At 42.6% G+C, this 15172-nt stretch overlaps 1 protein-coding gene across 1 annotated transcript; it reads right to left on the bottom strand.

The window, feature by feature from the left end:
- Window positions 1-1711: 1711 nt before the first annotated feature.
- nanos1 (nanos homolog 1) lies at window positions 1712-3615 on the bottom strand. Its single transcript, XM_062476596.1, has one exon. It carries the CDS (start codon window positions 3475-3477, stop codon window positions 2797-2799), a length of 681 nt encoding a protein of 226 aa, XP_062332580.1. The 5' UTR covers window positions 3478-3615; the 3' UTR covers window positions 1712-2796.
- Between the last annotated feature and the right edge of the window lie 11557 nt (window positions 3616-15172).

Below are 15172 nucleotides of genomic sequence, written 5' to 3'. Positions count from 1 at the left end.
TTGGTCTGAAATTATACCCGCCAGCCTTCTGCACCACTGTTCTCTGCAAGATAAATCCCTGTTGCACTTAGTATTCATCCATTTTTAATGCCAGGGCCTCAGCTGGAGAAGAGAGCAGGGGAAAGCAGAGGGGAGGGGAGAGAGGGGAGAGGGAGGAAGAGGGGAGGGAAGAGAGGGGAGGGGAGAGAGAGGAGACAGGGGAGAGGGAGAGAGGGGAGAGGAGAGAGGGAGAGAGGGGAAGGAGGGCAGGGAGAGAGGAGAGAGGAGAGGGAGGCAGAGGGGAGAGAAGAGAGGGGAGGGAGAGAGAAGAATGGGAGGCAGAGAGGAGGGGGAGAGAGAACTGGAGGAAGGTGTGCGTGAGTCTACCCCAATGCAGAGAGGAGGGATGAAACCGTCTAAAAATGAATACATGTCAAATGTAAAACTTCAGGACTCAAACCGATACCATGACCTGTTTGCAACAGAAGCCAACAAGTGTTGTTGAAGCTTGCTACTTTATATAGAAAGCCCATCATATTTTCTTTCATCAATTCATTGTGTGTTTCTTGTGACAGTATGCGGCCTCTCTGTGGTATCAGATCTGGGTCTTTTCTTACTGGGAATCAGGTCACCAGGTTATCATACCTCTGCAATATAATGAGGTTATACTGGAGCATTGTAATGGTGTCGCACAGGCTCATGACAAGTCTTCGTATCTTGGAATACTGCCGGTCTTGGATCTCAGCACTGCCCTGTTCTTCCCTTTGAATTCCCTCTTTCTGAAATGGACTCAGAACTGATTAGTTTCAACTGCCCGGCCAGATGGGAGGTGGAGAGGCAGGGGGAGTAGTTCACTAGTCTTCAGAGCAAACATGATCCGTTTTAATGGCTAGGCTCCGGCCTAGACATTCCAGGGTGGGCAGGCTTCATAAACAACAGGCCAGTACACTGGACAACCATAGGGCTTTGTTCTGGTCTGAAATGGGCTCTTTGCCTGTTCTTTATAAACTTCAAGATAGGAGGAATAGAGCTTTCCATCTGCTCAAGTAGGAGTAATTAGGTTGGAACCTCAGAGGGACATGACAGGGGAAGAGAAAGAATTGAATTCTGTACAAAATGGTGTCATATGATATTGCCGTAAGATGAAAAAGATACCGCTTGGAAATTCAGCAATGATGGTGGTTCTATGAAGTTTGTCAGTTAAGAGTCAGTTAAGATTCAAGCATGACTTGAGCTTGAGATGAACGTGGTAAAATATATAAATAACAAAATTCAACAAGTGTTTTAATTTCTTGTTCATTTAATCAAAAAACTCTGTTAAAAGTGGCAAATTCTCAATTGCTTGCAATATAATCCATTCTCTTGTACACTCTCAAGAATGTAACATTTTACAATTACACTTAAAAAGTATGGGTATCATTATTTACAGACAATCACCTTTGGGTGAACAACGCTTAAATCTTCTTGGAAATTCACTTCCGTAATGCTTAATGCAAGAAAGGAAAAATACAATTATGTTATACAAAGATCAAAAATACTATTAAAAACCCTTATAAATGGCAGCACTGTTATTATTAAACTGCTGTTGACATTTCACATGTAAGTACAAAATCCTTCTGAGGTAGCACCCTCTGAAGTCACTTGAAATGTTCAAATACTGGATAAACATCACTCAACTTATATACAGTATACAGCTCCTTTCTTACTTCATTAAACTGTATTCCTTTGGTAAACATTACTGTCAAATGTGCAGTCCTGCAAGTGACACTTGTAATCGTACATTCACAATATTTCTGCATCTTTTTTGGGATTGATTCTGGTAAATAATGCAAATAAACAGGGGTAATACATTGTTTAAGAAAAGCTTGTTTAATAACATTCATTTGCGCTTGTCTCTTTCCTTTGTCCTTTGCTGAGCATTCTCCGGTGAACATTTTATAGGACAATGTCAACAACAACTTTATATTGCTGTTATTGAAAAATGAAAGTCTAATGAAAGAAATACTTTTTAAAGAAACTTTATCCAGTGTGTAACTCTATCTTCAGAATGTAAACATTAATATAATCTATATTGGGGTACTGGCTGTTCATGAACTCGGGTGATGACGGTCCGTGACATTGGAGTTGAAAGTTATTTGGCTTGGCAACACTGATTATGGAGTTACTCAGAGAACAGGGGGCATAACAGAGGCTACATTGTGTTGTTGAGGTGGGAGGGGGGTCTACACATATTAAATGTCAACTTCAGAGCGAGCTGGAAATGATGTGGTGCACGAGCAGGCAGAGAGAGGAATGAGGAAACGGGGGTTATACCCTAGTCATACATACAATTTAAATGTGAATAGATTTCATTAATTGAACATTCTTGAGCTTGTTTAATGGCAAACATAACTTTGGTTTTCAAAGACAGATAAACAAGTAAGCTTAGCTTACGGTAAAGAATACTTGTGAAAACATGACAGTCACACCCGCTGCAAAACTATGTCTTCCCTACACGGAACATCCTTCTCATCTCTCATTTATTCACACGCTGCGATTATATGTGATCTCATATGAACAATCATATGGCTACACACTAACAAAGATATAAACGTAAATTATAACTCATAAAATAAACTATGTGAATAAAGTAACTATAAAAATATACGAGATCTTGGAAAACAAGAATATAATCCATTTTTATTTTTTTGTTTTGTTTAGGAAATCATAGCCTTATCAGTTTGGACTGAGATATAAGCTATGGCCGCAATCGAAACAGTCATCTGAAAATTGTTCAGTGCAATTAAATTTAGTTTATTTAATCGTGTAAAAATCTGTCTAGAATATTTTCATTCGCTTACCACCTACTGCCCTACCTCCCTTTAATGGTCTCTGGGATGGCTGATCTTTGGAGAGTGGACAGTACTTTATTGTGTGGGCATTATCCCCGTTAGCACTGCATAGGGGGCAGGTATATGCCCGGAGAATAGGGCACACAACCCTCCCGTCCGGAGTCTTCAGAACGTGGGAGCCGTACACCTCCTCCGGCGCACCGTTATTCCGGCAGAAGACGCAGATTTTGGGCTCCTGTTTATTCCTGGAAGTTGGTTTGCGCATCTTCCTCTCCATGCCGAACAGATCAAATCCCGCCATGCTTCCCCCAAGACTCAAGTCCCTCTCTGGGAACGGAACACCAGCGATTTGGTTTTGAAACGGGCTAAGGATTGAGAAGCGCTCTTTCAAGTCAAGGATGGTGGTAGGTGGAGGGCTCGCGGACGGGCAACAGCAGTCCAGGTGGCCGCCTTCACCGATGGCCGCGATTACGCACGCACATGTCGGAGAGTCATCCAAGCCCAGCGTTGCTTTCAGAGACTCGGTGATTGAGTTGGGATTCTGTGGCATGCTGTGCCTGTTATTCTTCGTGACCAACGTCGAAAGACCAAGATAGTCGTTCCAAAAATTGAATGTGTAGTCATAAGGGCTTCGCGCATTCAAATAGTTATGATTGAGAAAATCCATGTTCGCTTGCTTTTCTTCAAAATCAACAATGTAATCCTCTAAGTTTCTGCAGTCACAGTTCACGGTTCTTTTCCAGAATGTTTGGTAGACAGCGACCGCTCCAGTGTTTTGTGTATGAACGCTTGTACGACAGGCTTGCTGCTTATAAAGAGAAGGAAAACTGAAAGAAGGGCGGGGCTCTTCAAACCAAGTTTATGATCAGGTTGAGGGCATGCGTCCCCACGGCTGTGCCTTATACAGGAGAATACTCTACACTATGTTGATACCTAGGCACATTTACAGCGTTAAAGCAGCTCACGTTCCGTTATGCATACACTAGTTGTCAAATACAGAGATGTATGTAATGAATACAGATAGCAGTTTTGCGCGTTCCCGGATAATGTGTCTTCATAGAGCGATCCTTTAGAGCGACACGTTCCTCAATCAAGTGAGCCTAGTTCTTTGTTTGCTCTTCATATTTTAACCAGGAACTAAGTGTAGATGGTATAATGTTTCTGTGCATGCTATAACTAGACTTTAACTACAACTTTTTATTTTTACAATCATATCCTTTGTGTTACATTTCTAGTTTTCACTCGACGTATGAAAAAGAAATGTTGGCATAGGTTACAAATGTTATAGCACAGATTGGGCTGTACGACGTTGTGATTAAGACATTATGACTCCCTATCCTCACACAACCATGTTAATGTCAGTATTCACTGGTTGTAATCATGGCCAGGAATGTGAACTGTGGAGTTGAATGGGCTTGTGATACTTTGTCAGTGGATTTAGTTTAGTGCTCCTCCAGTGTTCCTGCTGGGGTTTTGGCACTGTATGAAAAGCCATGTTCGTCAAGGCACATTGTTCCCCAGGCTCAGGGCTGAATACAGGGAAACTGTATTGCCCTTTGAGCCACCCTCTCAAATTCCCCTCCTTGAAAGAGTAGGCAGAGACCCATGGATGCCCAGCTAGTCCCCCTGCAGTCAGAAGTCAGTCACGTTGACACAAAGCATTTTGCACAATTCTCCTCTATTCAGAGACTGGAGAGACTGGGAACACAGACCTGAGGATAAGCAGTACCGACCCGCTGCTAGGCAGCTGTATCGCCACACCAAACACTAACGACAGCGTGGACTCTGAACCTCAGGACCTCTCAGGTGCTTGGTGTGGATTCAAGTTATCGTTTAGGTGGTTGGTGATCCCTTGTATGGGATTATTATCAGAGATCTGTATGATGATAGACAAAGGTTGTGGGATGCACAGTACTTTTGTTTACAGTTGCACTTATTCTTAAATGGAGTATAATGGCGTGTCAACCCGAGAATTAAGAGAAGAATGTAGTTACAGCTTTCTGACTCTGGGGGAGCTGTGACCCCAGATCATTCTAGAGATTACATCATTATGAGATGATAACATCCGAACAAAGACGACTTTTTAACCCATTTTATGTATTTCATATTAACCTCTGGGAATGGGAGGTGTGATTCTGTATTTAATGTGTCAATAATACTAATGTGCTCATTTAGAAGTTGCTTTCATCTAAATGTGTGATGTACTGGGAGGGGATTCGACCCTGCGACCTCTTGATCTGCAGTCACATTCTCCAACATTAAGCTACACTCACCACCTTTTCCATAAAACATTTGCATCCCTCGGAGAAGAAGCAGCGATTGTGTTTTTCAGGAGAATATAAAATGAATCAGGAGTAAACAGACTGACCCTGACAGAGAAACATCTGGATCTCAACGCACCGACCTGTACGACTGAGTCTGACCTTTGACCTCCCTGACAGGAAACACATGAGGAGTTAGTACATTTACATTTAGTCATTTAGCAGACGCTCTTATCCAGAGCGACTTACAGTAAGTACAGGGACATTCTCCCCGAGGCAAGTAGGGTGAAGTGCCTTGCCCAAGGACACAATGTCATTTGGCACAGCCGGGAATTGAACCAGCAACCTTCTGATTACTAGCCCAATTCCCTAACCGCTCAGCCACCTGACTCCCCAGGTAGTAGCACACTCAGACGAATACCGAAGATGTTAGGATGCAAGCGATTGCCTCGCGTTCCACTGAGAGAACCCAAGCGGTATGAAATCACCTGCATCACATGTTTCAGCTGTACTAGTTCTCACAGAGGTAATACACCCATTCCTGAACATTACCCAGTGGCATTATTCATTTACAGATGACAGAGTACAGTACTGTGCTTCACTGCTTGTCCAAGATTAACTACCTAACTCAGGAATGTGAAGGCGGGATTCTTTAAACAATGATAACACATGAGTGACTGTGGTGCTAATTAAAAGTACTGGGGAGGCTGCTGAATCCTGTCCAATCGGGAGGATTAAGTCTATTTTAAGGGATTTCGGTAGAGTACAATACTTTGCTGTTGACTGAGCTTCAGTTATAAAAAGGGGAAGGAAATCTGTGTGGCATGTTTTAGAGGCGGCTTCTCACAGCAGAATGCTAATTCAGCTGCTGTTGGATTTGAACTTTCAAGTCAGTCAGCTGCTTCTCTCCAGAACATGCAATCTCTGATTGAGCATTAAAAATGTATTCTTTCCCCTACTAATTTGCTGGTACAACATGCTGCCGACGTAGCCTTATTGGATTTCCCTGCTGCAGCATCTGGAAGGTGTAACTGAAATATTCATGTCCACATTACTGGGTAATTGTGTGGTTGTATGGAGGGATTACCATTCATCCATTAAGTGAAGGAGATTATTTGGCTGTCCAGAGGCAGAGCAGGTGTCTCTGTCAGGAAGTGAGATTAGCACAGCCATTGATCTGGGATTGAAACTGAGTCTTCCTTTGCAAAACTGCTAACCAGGAGAAACCCATCCTAGTCCGACACACTAGGGCAGGTTCACACATCACCTAATAACAGAGGTGGCTTTATGATTCAAAAACCACGTGCTGAAAATAACGTACTTACTATGGACATACCCTAAGGACACAATTTACAACATGAATCAAGTCAGATATGGATTTTGCTGAGCGTTGATTATGGGAATGTGCATTACACCCCTTGCAGAGTATATACTGTATGATAATGTATAAATCTGGTGCATCTCATTGGTCTTCCATGTGCTACTTCTGTACATTATTGTTATCAGTATGGTTAGCACACTGTAGCCAATCTGTGCATATAAAAAATGCCTCGATTGTTTTGCCTTTCTTTTGCCTGCGTGTTATTTTATTTCAAAATCCCACCTGCTTTTCTATCAGACCCCATGTTCCAGTTTGCTGTCGTTAATATCCATTAGTCTACAGTGTTTGTGATTATGCATATAACAACACATTCAGGCAATTTAATCAGGGAGCAAATTCGATTTTACTTGATAGATTGCTCAATGGGGGGTTGATCACATATTAAACTATGGAATCAGACAATGAAGTTCACAGCGTTTCTGTCTTTCTATAGGTCTTGCAGCTGCAGGCCTTTACTTGATTAAAGTCCTCGGCTCTAAGAAGCCTCTCGTTCCTTCATCCTTTGTTCTGCGGAGAGATGTAAAGCTGGGACTGCAGAGGGTCAATTGGAAGCCCTTTCCATGTCGTTACAGAGAAGTCGGGGTTTATGAATTCTTGTTGTTGTTGTGATACGAGGTAAACAAATATGTGTAAGTACATAGCTCTCTTTTGTTCCCAGGCTGAATAGCTAGAAAATGGGCTTCTGCATAATTGCATATTAACTCCCCTAACGCCATTGTGTTGGTGTGTGCCTGTGCAGATAACTGATGGTTACTTTCAGAGCCGGTTTCTCCAGCCGTATGGAGTAAATGAAGATAATAAAGCTAGCGGGTCCATAAAGAAGCCAGTGGCTGCATAGATATTAAGAGAGGCAGGGAATGGGAACAGATAAAAAGCTTTGTGTTGCATCGGCAGAACATTGTTTAGTCTGGTGAGCTGTATGGCACACTAATCCATGAGCCCTTGAATGAGGGTGGCATGCTTGTTTTATTCCATTGCTGCTCAAGTTAAACAGGAAATATTTAATGGAATGAAGATCCAGACAGATGATACCATTGCACTCTCGTCTCATAGATACTGGATATACAGTACCATGTCTGTAGTGTAATAGAGGGAACAGTAGATTGACTAGCCTGTTACAAAACAAAACAACATGAACAGCAAGACATGAAAATGATCACATTGTTTGTGTGAGTCTGAAAAGTTCTACAGTTATAATCCCTGTAACTGGAACACTTTATTAATAATACAGAGCAATACATGACATCAAAGATCAATAAGTATTATTCATCTTTGATGTCATGTTCCATAGCATTGCTTTGCCAGTGTGGTTGTTAAATCTATACGACCTTCAAATGATCTGATGCCTCAACAGCACACAAAGAGATGTATTACCTTCTAACATCTCTTCTAACGGAGGTTCCTAACTACTACATTGATTAAAAACATACCTAATTATCTCAAAGCGGAGATAAACATTTTTTGGCTAAGTGAAGAAACAGAGTCTCAGATTGGTAATCAGGGAGGGAACTGGTGAGGGAGAATTTAGTCTGGCGTTGAACTGGAAAGAAAAGCACAAATTGGAAATAAAGTTCATTATCTCTTTATTATCATTCCAGTCTCCTCTAATACTCATATGTGTTAGAGAAGTTAGGGTATGTTTGAGTCACGGATTAATATTCAGGCTATGTATTAACGTTAGGGTATGTACAGGTTATGGATGAATGTTCGGAACGTGAGAGAAAAAAACAGCCTCCACCAGAAAGAGTGTGTATGACAAAGTGTGTATAAAAGAGTGTGTATGAAAGAGTGCATAGTAATACCACCCAATCTCACTATTCACTCGTCGAGTGAATAGTGAGATTGGGTGGTATTACTATGCTGATTTGCATTCACAATATGAAAAGCTATTGTGTTGCTTGTAAAGCTGGTATTAAGGCATTTATGTTCAGAGTATTTCATGTCTAAAGATGTTTCCGAGAGTGAGCAAGCATGTAGATGGTGAGATTACAGTGTTGGGTGCACTCTTATTCCTCCAGTGCATCAAAACAGGCCTCCAGACCAGTCTGGTTGTCATGGCTCTCAGGGAGAGTCCTTCCTGAATCTTTGATGTGTTTGAATAGTAGCAAAATGCTTGGAACACCTAGATAAGCACTACCTCATGTGGTTTAGAACCCATCATTACACACACTCACACACGCACACACACACAGGCTTGTTGTTTGGATCTCCCCTGATCAATAGGTTCTTGGTGACTGTGATGAGTTGTAGCCTGTGCATCTCTTGGCTAGTGCCCAGATTAGCCTCATTATGCTACCCCTGTGAACATGTCACCTTTCTCATTACCCTAAACAACATAATTAGTGCACTGATAGCCAAGCTGATTGATTAAAAAACGTGTGTGTTTTCGTCTATGTGTGTGTTCACAAAAGAGAGATTACAGACAACATCTCTCCTAACGCAGAGACAACTAGTGCTTGGTTTGGTTCCTTCTAATGAGAACGTTTTTCAAAGGGGTTCTGCATACTGGAAAGAAGAGAAGTCGATGAGATGAGCTTTTATACAGAGAAGCAGCGCAGACTACACCAACAACAAACATCGTTTGTTTCGATTTAGAACCGTGAAGCATTCGGCCAGCTCACTCACATGGATCACAATGAGAGAGTCAAGCGGGTGAAACCCATTACCATTTGAAAAATAGTTCATTTGCCTCAGAATCAAGTTGACCACATTGGAAGAAAAAAGAAGGCCACTGGCACAGTTCGACAAAGCAGAAGTATCAGATTCTGACTGACCTGCCAGGGGTTAGAATTCTATCCTCAAGGCTGTCAGAGCCGGTTCTCTGAGGCAGGTCCTTGTCGTGTGAAAAGCAGCTGCATTTTCCAGTCGAGAGGATTTCAAAGGCTCCGTGCCTCTCTGTGAGAGCCACCTGTCCAGCCTGGACAAATCTTTCAACCTGAAAGTTCACCGTAGGGGTTTGGTCACCTGGTGGGCCACTTCACATTCGATTGGCCTTGCAGATGCTGACAAAGGCTGGGCGATGACAGACTTGTTAAGGAAATTTCCGGTATGGCGGTCATAAACGTTTTCTGATAGAGAGTCTATAGAGGAGAAGGTCAAAGGCTGAAGACTTAGAAATGGTAGCTCAGACCTGCTTTGGATGGCTGGTTGATCTTTAGGTGTCTGCAGATAATTCAGTCCTGAGGAGAGCGATGGGGGCGGGGAGTCAGATCCACTCCAGACAGCTGAGAGACAGATGGAAAATCGTAGTAATGTCTTTAGTGAAATGAATATCAGGAATGAGGGACATTTTGAGACGTGTGTAATCAGGAGCTACACCATTGCTGATGCTGTGTTTTTTCCCGAGCGGGTGTGAATAAAATGGAATGGAGAGATGACAACAGTAGTGAGATTGGTTTGTGTTGTAAAACACTTTGAGTTGTAGTTCCACTCCCCCCCTCCCAATTCCTATATCCCAAAGACCTGTTCTCTAAGCAACTCACATTGTGAGGGTACAGCAGACTGTATGAGGAGATCAGAATGGATGTGTTCGCATGTCTTTCCTCACATCAGAAAGTCAGCATGCCTTTTGAAAGGGCTCAGACATTCCTGTTGTAACCATTTTAATGGTCAGAGCCTCATGGTCAAGAGGTGGTTGCTGGAAGGACTAATTCTGGGGGATTAGTCCTCTGTGGTTTGATCCAGTCTGCCAAACAAACATGACCTTACAGCGTTGATTTGACGTACGTAAAACCATACATTAACCATGGGGGTGTGGGGAGGGGGGCGGGGGCCAGAGGGAGGGGGCTTCAGTGCAAGGATTAGTCAGGATCAACCATTCAGCCCTACCCCTCACTCCCCCCCCTCCCCCACCCCCATACCCCAACCTCGGAAATTCTTCAACTGACTTTGAAAAACTGGTTGAACAAAAATCACATAAGAGGGAATGGGGGGGGGGGGGGGCAGCTGGAGGGAGGGGAGCTGGGGGGCACAAGTGATGAGGGGAACTGTGGGAGCGAGTGGGGGGGGGGTGGGGGGCACACAACACACAATGCAGAAACACAGAAAGAAGATACTCGAGGCAAGACCAAGCAAGAGGGACAGGAGCCCTGCTTGAACTACCGCTGTCTATCTTATCTTTCTTCTCTCTGGTGTATTTGGGATCTGTTTTTACACCCAGACTGCGTGAAAGAGGGAGAGAGAGGGAAGGATAACACCAGAGAGAAAGGGAGAGAGAGGGAGAGAGAGAGTTAGAGAGATAGGGGGGAGACAGGGAGGGAGAGAGAGAGAAAGAGAGAGAGAGAAAGAGAGAGAGAAAGAGAGAGAGAGAGAGAGAGAGAGAGAGAGAGAGAGAGAGAGAGAGAGAGAGAGAGAGAGAAAGAGGGAGGGAGAGAGAGAGAGAGGGACAGAGAGAGAGAGGGACAGAGAGAGAGGGAGGGAGGGAGGGAGGGAGGGAGGGAGGGGGATATGCACGACCTGGGTAACACAACACAGTGGCTTCTACTATGTCAGGTGCTCTATTGTCCCCCATGCACAGACAAATAAACAATAAATGTTCCACCGAATGGTTTTCCCTACCAGCTTAACGAAACCCCAAACCCCCATCTTATCTCCCAGTGTGTTGAGACTGGGGGGGGTTTCCTTTCACACAGGTGCTATATTAGGGCATTTAACAGTAATGTTGTTTCCCTTTACACAAGCAAAGCATTACCTACTACGAGATTAAAGTGTGGGCAATTCTCAAAACGATCTTAGATCTTATATCTTCAGCTCATGTGGTTCAGGGGTTTGGGTCACCATAACAGAAATCAGAATCGCAACAACAATAACAAAAGCACTTTCTTCTCTAAATGGAAAAACAAGAACCGTAGTCATTTTCATTTGAATGTAAATGCCAGGCCTCATTCTCCGGATGCGTTAACAGATCCTGAAACCCCAGAGAACTGAAAAGCCTCAGTGTTGTCAAGATGCCAATGTGAGAGATAACTCGATTTTTGGAGGGAGACTTGAGTCAAGCTGGAGATGTTTTCATGCATGACCCTGAAGGGTTTGACAGGGTCCATTTCCCAGTTCCAATCTAAAGGTTTCTAAACGGCTGCAATCGCTTCCTAATGCCCCATACGAGACACCACCAGATGGGCCCCAGGCTGTCCAGAAGCATCTATGTGTATGTGAACGAGGGGCATGTAAACAGGAACTAGCTTGACGGCCACAGAAACACAGAGTACTCGATTTCTTGATTTATCATCTAAACATTTGCCACGTGAGACATTGAATAGGTTACACACTTGTAGACATGTGTTCTAGTGGGGTTATTTTCCACAACATTGGTTTACCCGATGTGGGCGGTGTAATAGTCATGCAATCTTGCATCTCCAGGTATTTTGTATTTTCTTAGTCCAGGACAGACTAAGTGACGGAATATCCTAGCCTACTAAACTGTATGTTTGATACTTGCATTTGTGGCATCTCTTCCTGGCAAAAACTCAATGACATATAAAAGCACAGAACGTCATTGTTCATTGTCTTTGGCATCACTTTCCATTATCTTTGTTCTTATTTTCCTATTTAAGCTTGCATTTTCATAGACGCTTTTATATTTTAACACATGCTGACCCTGATTTGTTGATTCCACAAATCATTTAATTTGTCTGAAGCGAAAGGCAGCTGGACGATGATAAAAAGACTGTTTTTGGGGCCGTGATTTTTAATCCTCCCAACACATCTCAGCTCATTTATTCAAAGAAGGTCTTGCTGATCAACCGCCGGTTGGCAGCTAAATTTATTAGCTCATACATATGCATGATATGGTTAAGTAGTGTCCTCTGGCAGCCATTAGAACAGGTGCACCAAGGAGGTCTATGGGAGGGATTTGCATGAGGACATTAGTAGATTAATCAATAGTGACAGCAGAGAATTTTTTCAGGTCAGGAGACTGGAAGCTCTAAGATGGACTCGCCCACTTGTACCTGCTCCTGTAGCTAACATGCTAATCCACATATACCTGCTCCAGTACTGGAGCTAGCCTGCTAGCATGCTAATGATCATGTACTGTACCTGGACTGCTACAGTAGGTAACTGTAGATAGCCTGGTAACCCACACACACCTGCTACAGTATTGTATAGTAAATGTACTAACTACTATAGATAGCCTGCTTATTAGCTCACATCAGTGGATTTAAATGGCCTAGTTCAATGACAAAAAAAAGTGTTGTCCTACATTTATAAAATTCCCCTCAAGGTATAAGATCAAGCAATGCCTAGACTATGATATATTTGACTGTTCAAAAGTCTTTCACAACCTCTGCAAAGTGAAAATGAAATAAAACCCTGCTAGCATTGTACATGGACTATGATTGACAGTTCAGCTCTTGGCCAGTCTTCAAGAAATACCTGGCTTCAGGGCACTGGCATCTTTCTACAACAAGGGACAAACCCGCAGTTTGGTTAAGTGAAATCCCCTTACGTATTATTGAAATGTGAAAGTCACATTCCACAAGATAAAAAGGAATAATTGACAGCTTGGAAATGTCTACAATGTGTCCTTTACATCAGTATTCACAGAGATGGAGAGTTTCAAGGTTGATTTGGGTTTGCTTTGAATGATCTTTGAATCAGGTTTTGAACAGTGTCACACTGCACACGACATTCAATCATCTGGTCCTTTGTTGTGATACTCGAAGACACCAAGCTTGAAATCCCAGTAGATTTTCACTGAACTGAAAGCACTCATCTGTCATCATATCTTCATGTTGACGCAGAAGCAAAAATTAAATATTCATTATGTGTGACACAAAGTGCTTTACATTACTGGTGTACACAGACAAACACACACAGAAGTGATGTCGGCAGGGTTGAGGGGTGCAGCATCAGCATTTTGACATGAATGAAAAGTAAGGTTGCTTGTCAGAGACAGACGGAGTGAGGGAGTGGAAGGGAAACACAAGAGTGGGAGACAGGGAGAGCAGGATAGAGGAAGATAGGGAGAGGGAAAGCAGGATAGAGGGAGTTGGGGAGAGGGAGAGACAGAGAGAGACAGACAGAGAGGGAAAGAAAGAGAAAGTTAGAAAGAGGTGTTGCAGCTGGACTTACGCAACATCAAGGCTCTAGGCAAGTAGGATACAGATCCACATAAAGAATGGAAGTAACCAGGCAACAGTTGTCAATCAACACTTGAAATACTGAAAATGTTCTATGCTGTAAGTAAGTAAGTAAGTAAAATTTATTTATACAGCGCTTTTCAGAGACAGGGTCACAAAGTGCTTTACAATGTACATTGTCAATATAACATAAAAGTCTAAATAAAAAAAATCTAACTTACTTAACTGTGTTAAACACAGTAAACTTGATGCAAACTTTCTTATATTAAAATGTTTACATAATACTTTTTTCACATCTTTTGTTGTTAATTTGTCACTTTAGTCACTGTCCTTTGTATTTTATACTTTATGATTATTGTTTTGCACCATCAAAGAAAATTCATTGTATGTGAAAACATACTTGTAAAAACATCTGTTTCTAATTCTGAACTTTCATTAGTTGAAAGGTTTGTACGGTGGTCAGGTAATGATCAACAATGTCAGTTAACTGACGCAACGTCCAGTGGAAAATAAAGAGCTGCTAGGCAACAGTTGTCTGAACACTTCTTGAGTTTCCTCAGTTTTAGTGTGTGATCAGGTTGAACACACAAACGTCTGTTCCAAGGTGCTTTCATTTCCAAACCAGGTCAAGTCTTTGCACTTCCTCTAAATATACTGGAGTGGTTGATGTTCAGGTTTACCAGCTCAGGGAGGAGAAGCTCTTTACCATTAAGTCTGATTTCCTGTCAGTCTTTAAAGAAAACATGAATAGCCGGCCTAAGACCATTGAAGTTGTTCTTACCTACAGCCCTCCTTTTGATCTTAGCAACCGTCTAAATGGGCCGACCCTCGATGTCAAGTCTATTGTTGATGGGACTAGCTGAAGGTCGTTGTGAAATTGTAATCCTCACCTTACCATGGTAATTTCCTATGTGCCCCGTCTATTCAGGCATTTTTCATCAAACATAAAAATGGTCGAGTGGTTTAGGAAACACTTTGGTGACTGGAGTGTGTCGTTTCTAAGTCCCACCTGATTGTTGTTTATGCTCTGAATCAAAGTTCGGGAGTTGATCTTGATACGGTTCGTGTTCGAGCTGATTTCAGAAATGCTTTGTTGGCCTTGTCTTGTGAAGTTGCAGTACCTGTGAATCGACTCCACTCATAATCCCAGTGGATGTGAAGCTTGATCAGGATATTGGTTTTAAAACCGAAATCTATCTTTGATTGACTGCTGTGTAGAGATTGAGTTTTATTCAAATGAGTACAGAGTGGCTCCAGATTTAATTTAACACTGAATGTCAATTTGAACTAATCACTTCTCCAAGGTTACTATTTGCATATGTTAATGCAGATTTCCATGGGGGAAGACGATTAATTCGAGTGAGAGGCTAAAGACAGAACATAACAAACCAAAGAAGAGCTCACACTTCAACATTCAAACTCTTCGTCTCAACATGAAGAACATCAGGGACCCTCCACCAGCGTTCTTCACCTTTTAGGTGATTTTTTATTTTCGTCCCCGCTCTGCTTTGTGTAAAGTCTTCCACTGTGCTAGGTAGCCCTTTGTGTTATCGTGTTCCCCTGTTTCTCCCCTTTGTTCGCTTTGGTGCTGTTGCCGTGGCGACGGAGCCCCCCCCTCCCGTCCCCCACCTGCGGCCCCCC

This window comes from Osmerus eperlanus, chromosome 13, assembly GCF_963692335.1.
Source record: "Osmerus eperlanus chromosome 13, fOsmEpe2.1, whole genome shotgun sequence".
NCBI classification, from domain to species: domain Eukaryota; kingdom Metazoa; phylum Chordata; class Actinopteri; order Osmeriformes; family Osmeridae; genus Osmerus; species Osmerus eperlanus.
The sequence above is the reverse complement of the archived record's forward strand: the minus strand, read 5'-3'. Positions and strand labels throughout refer to the sequence as shown.

What these genes read in the sequence shown, in the direction of transcription:
- nanos1 (XM_062476596.1), bottom strand. Translation starts at nt 3,477, where the DNA reads ATGGATTTTCTCAATCATAACTATTTGAATGCGCGAAGCCCTTATGAC.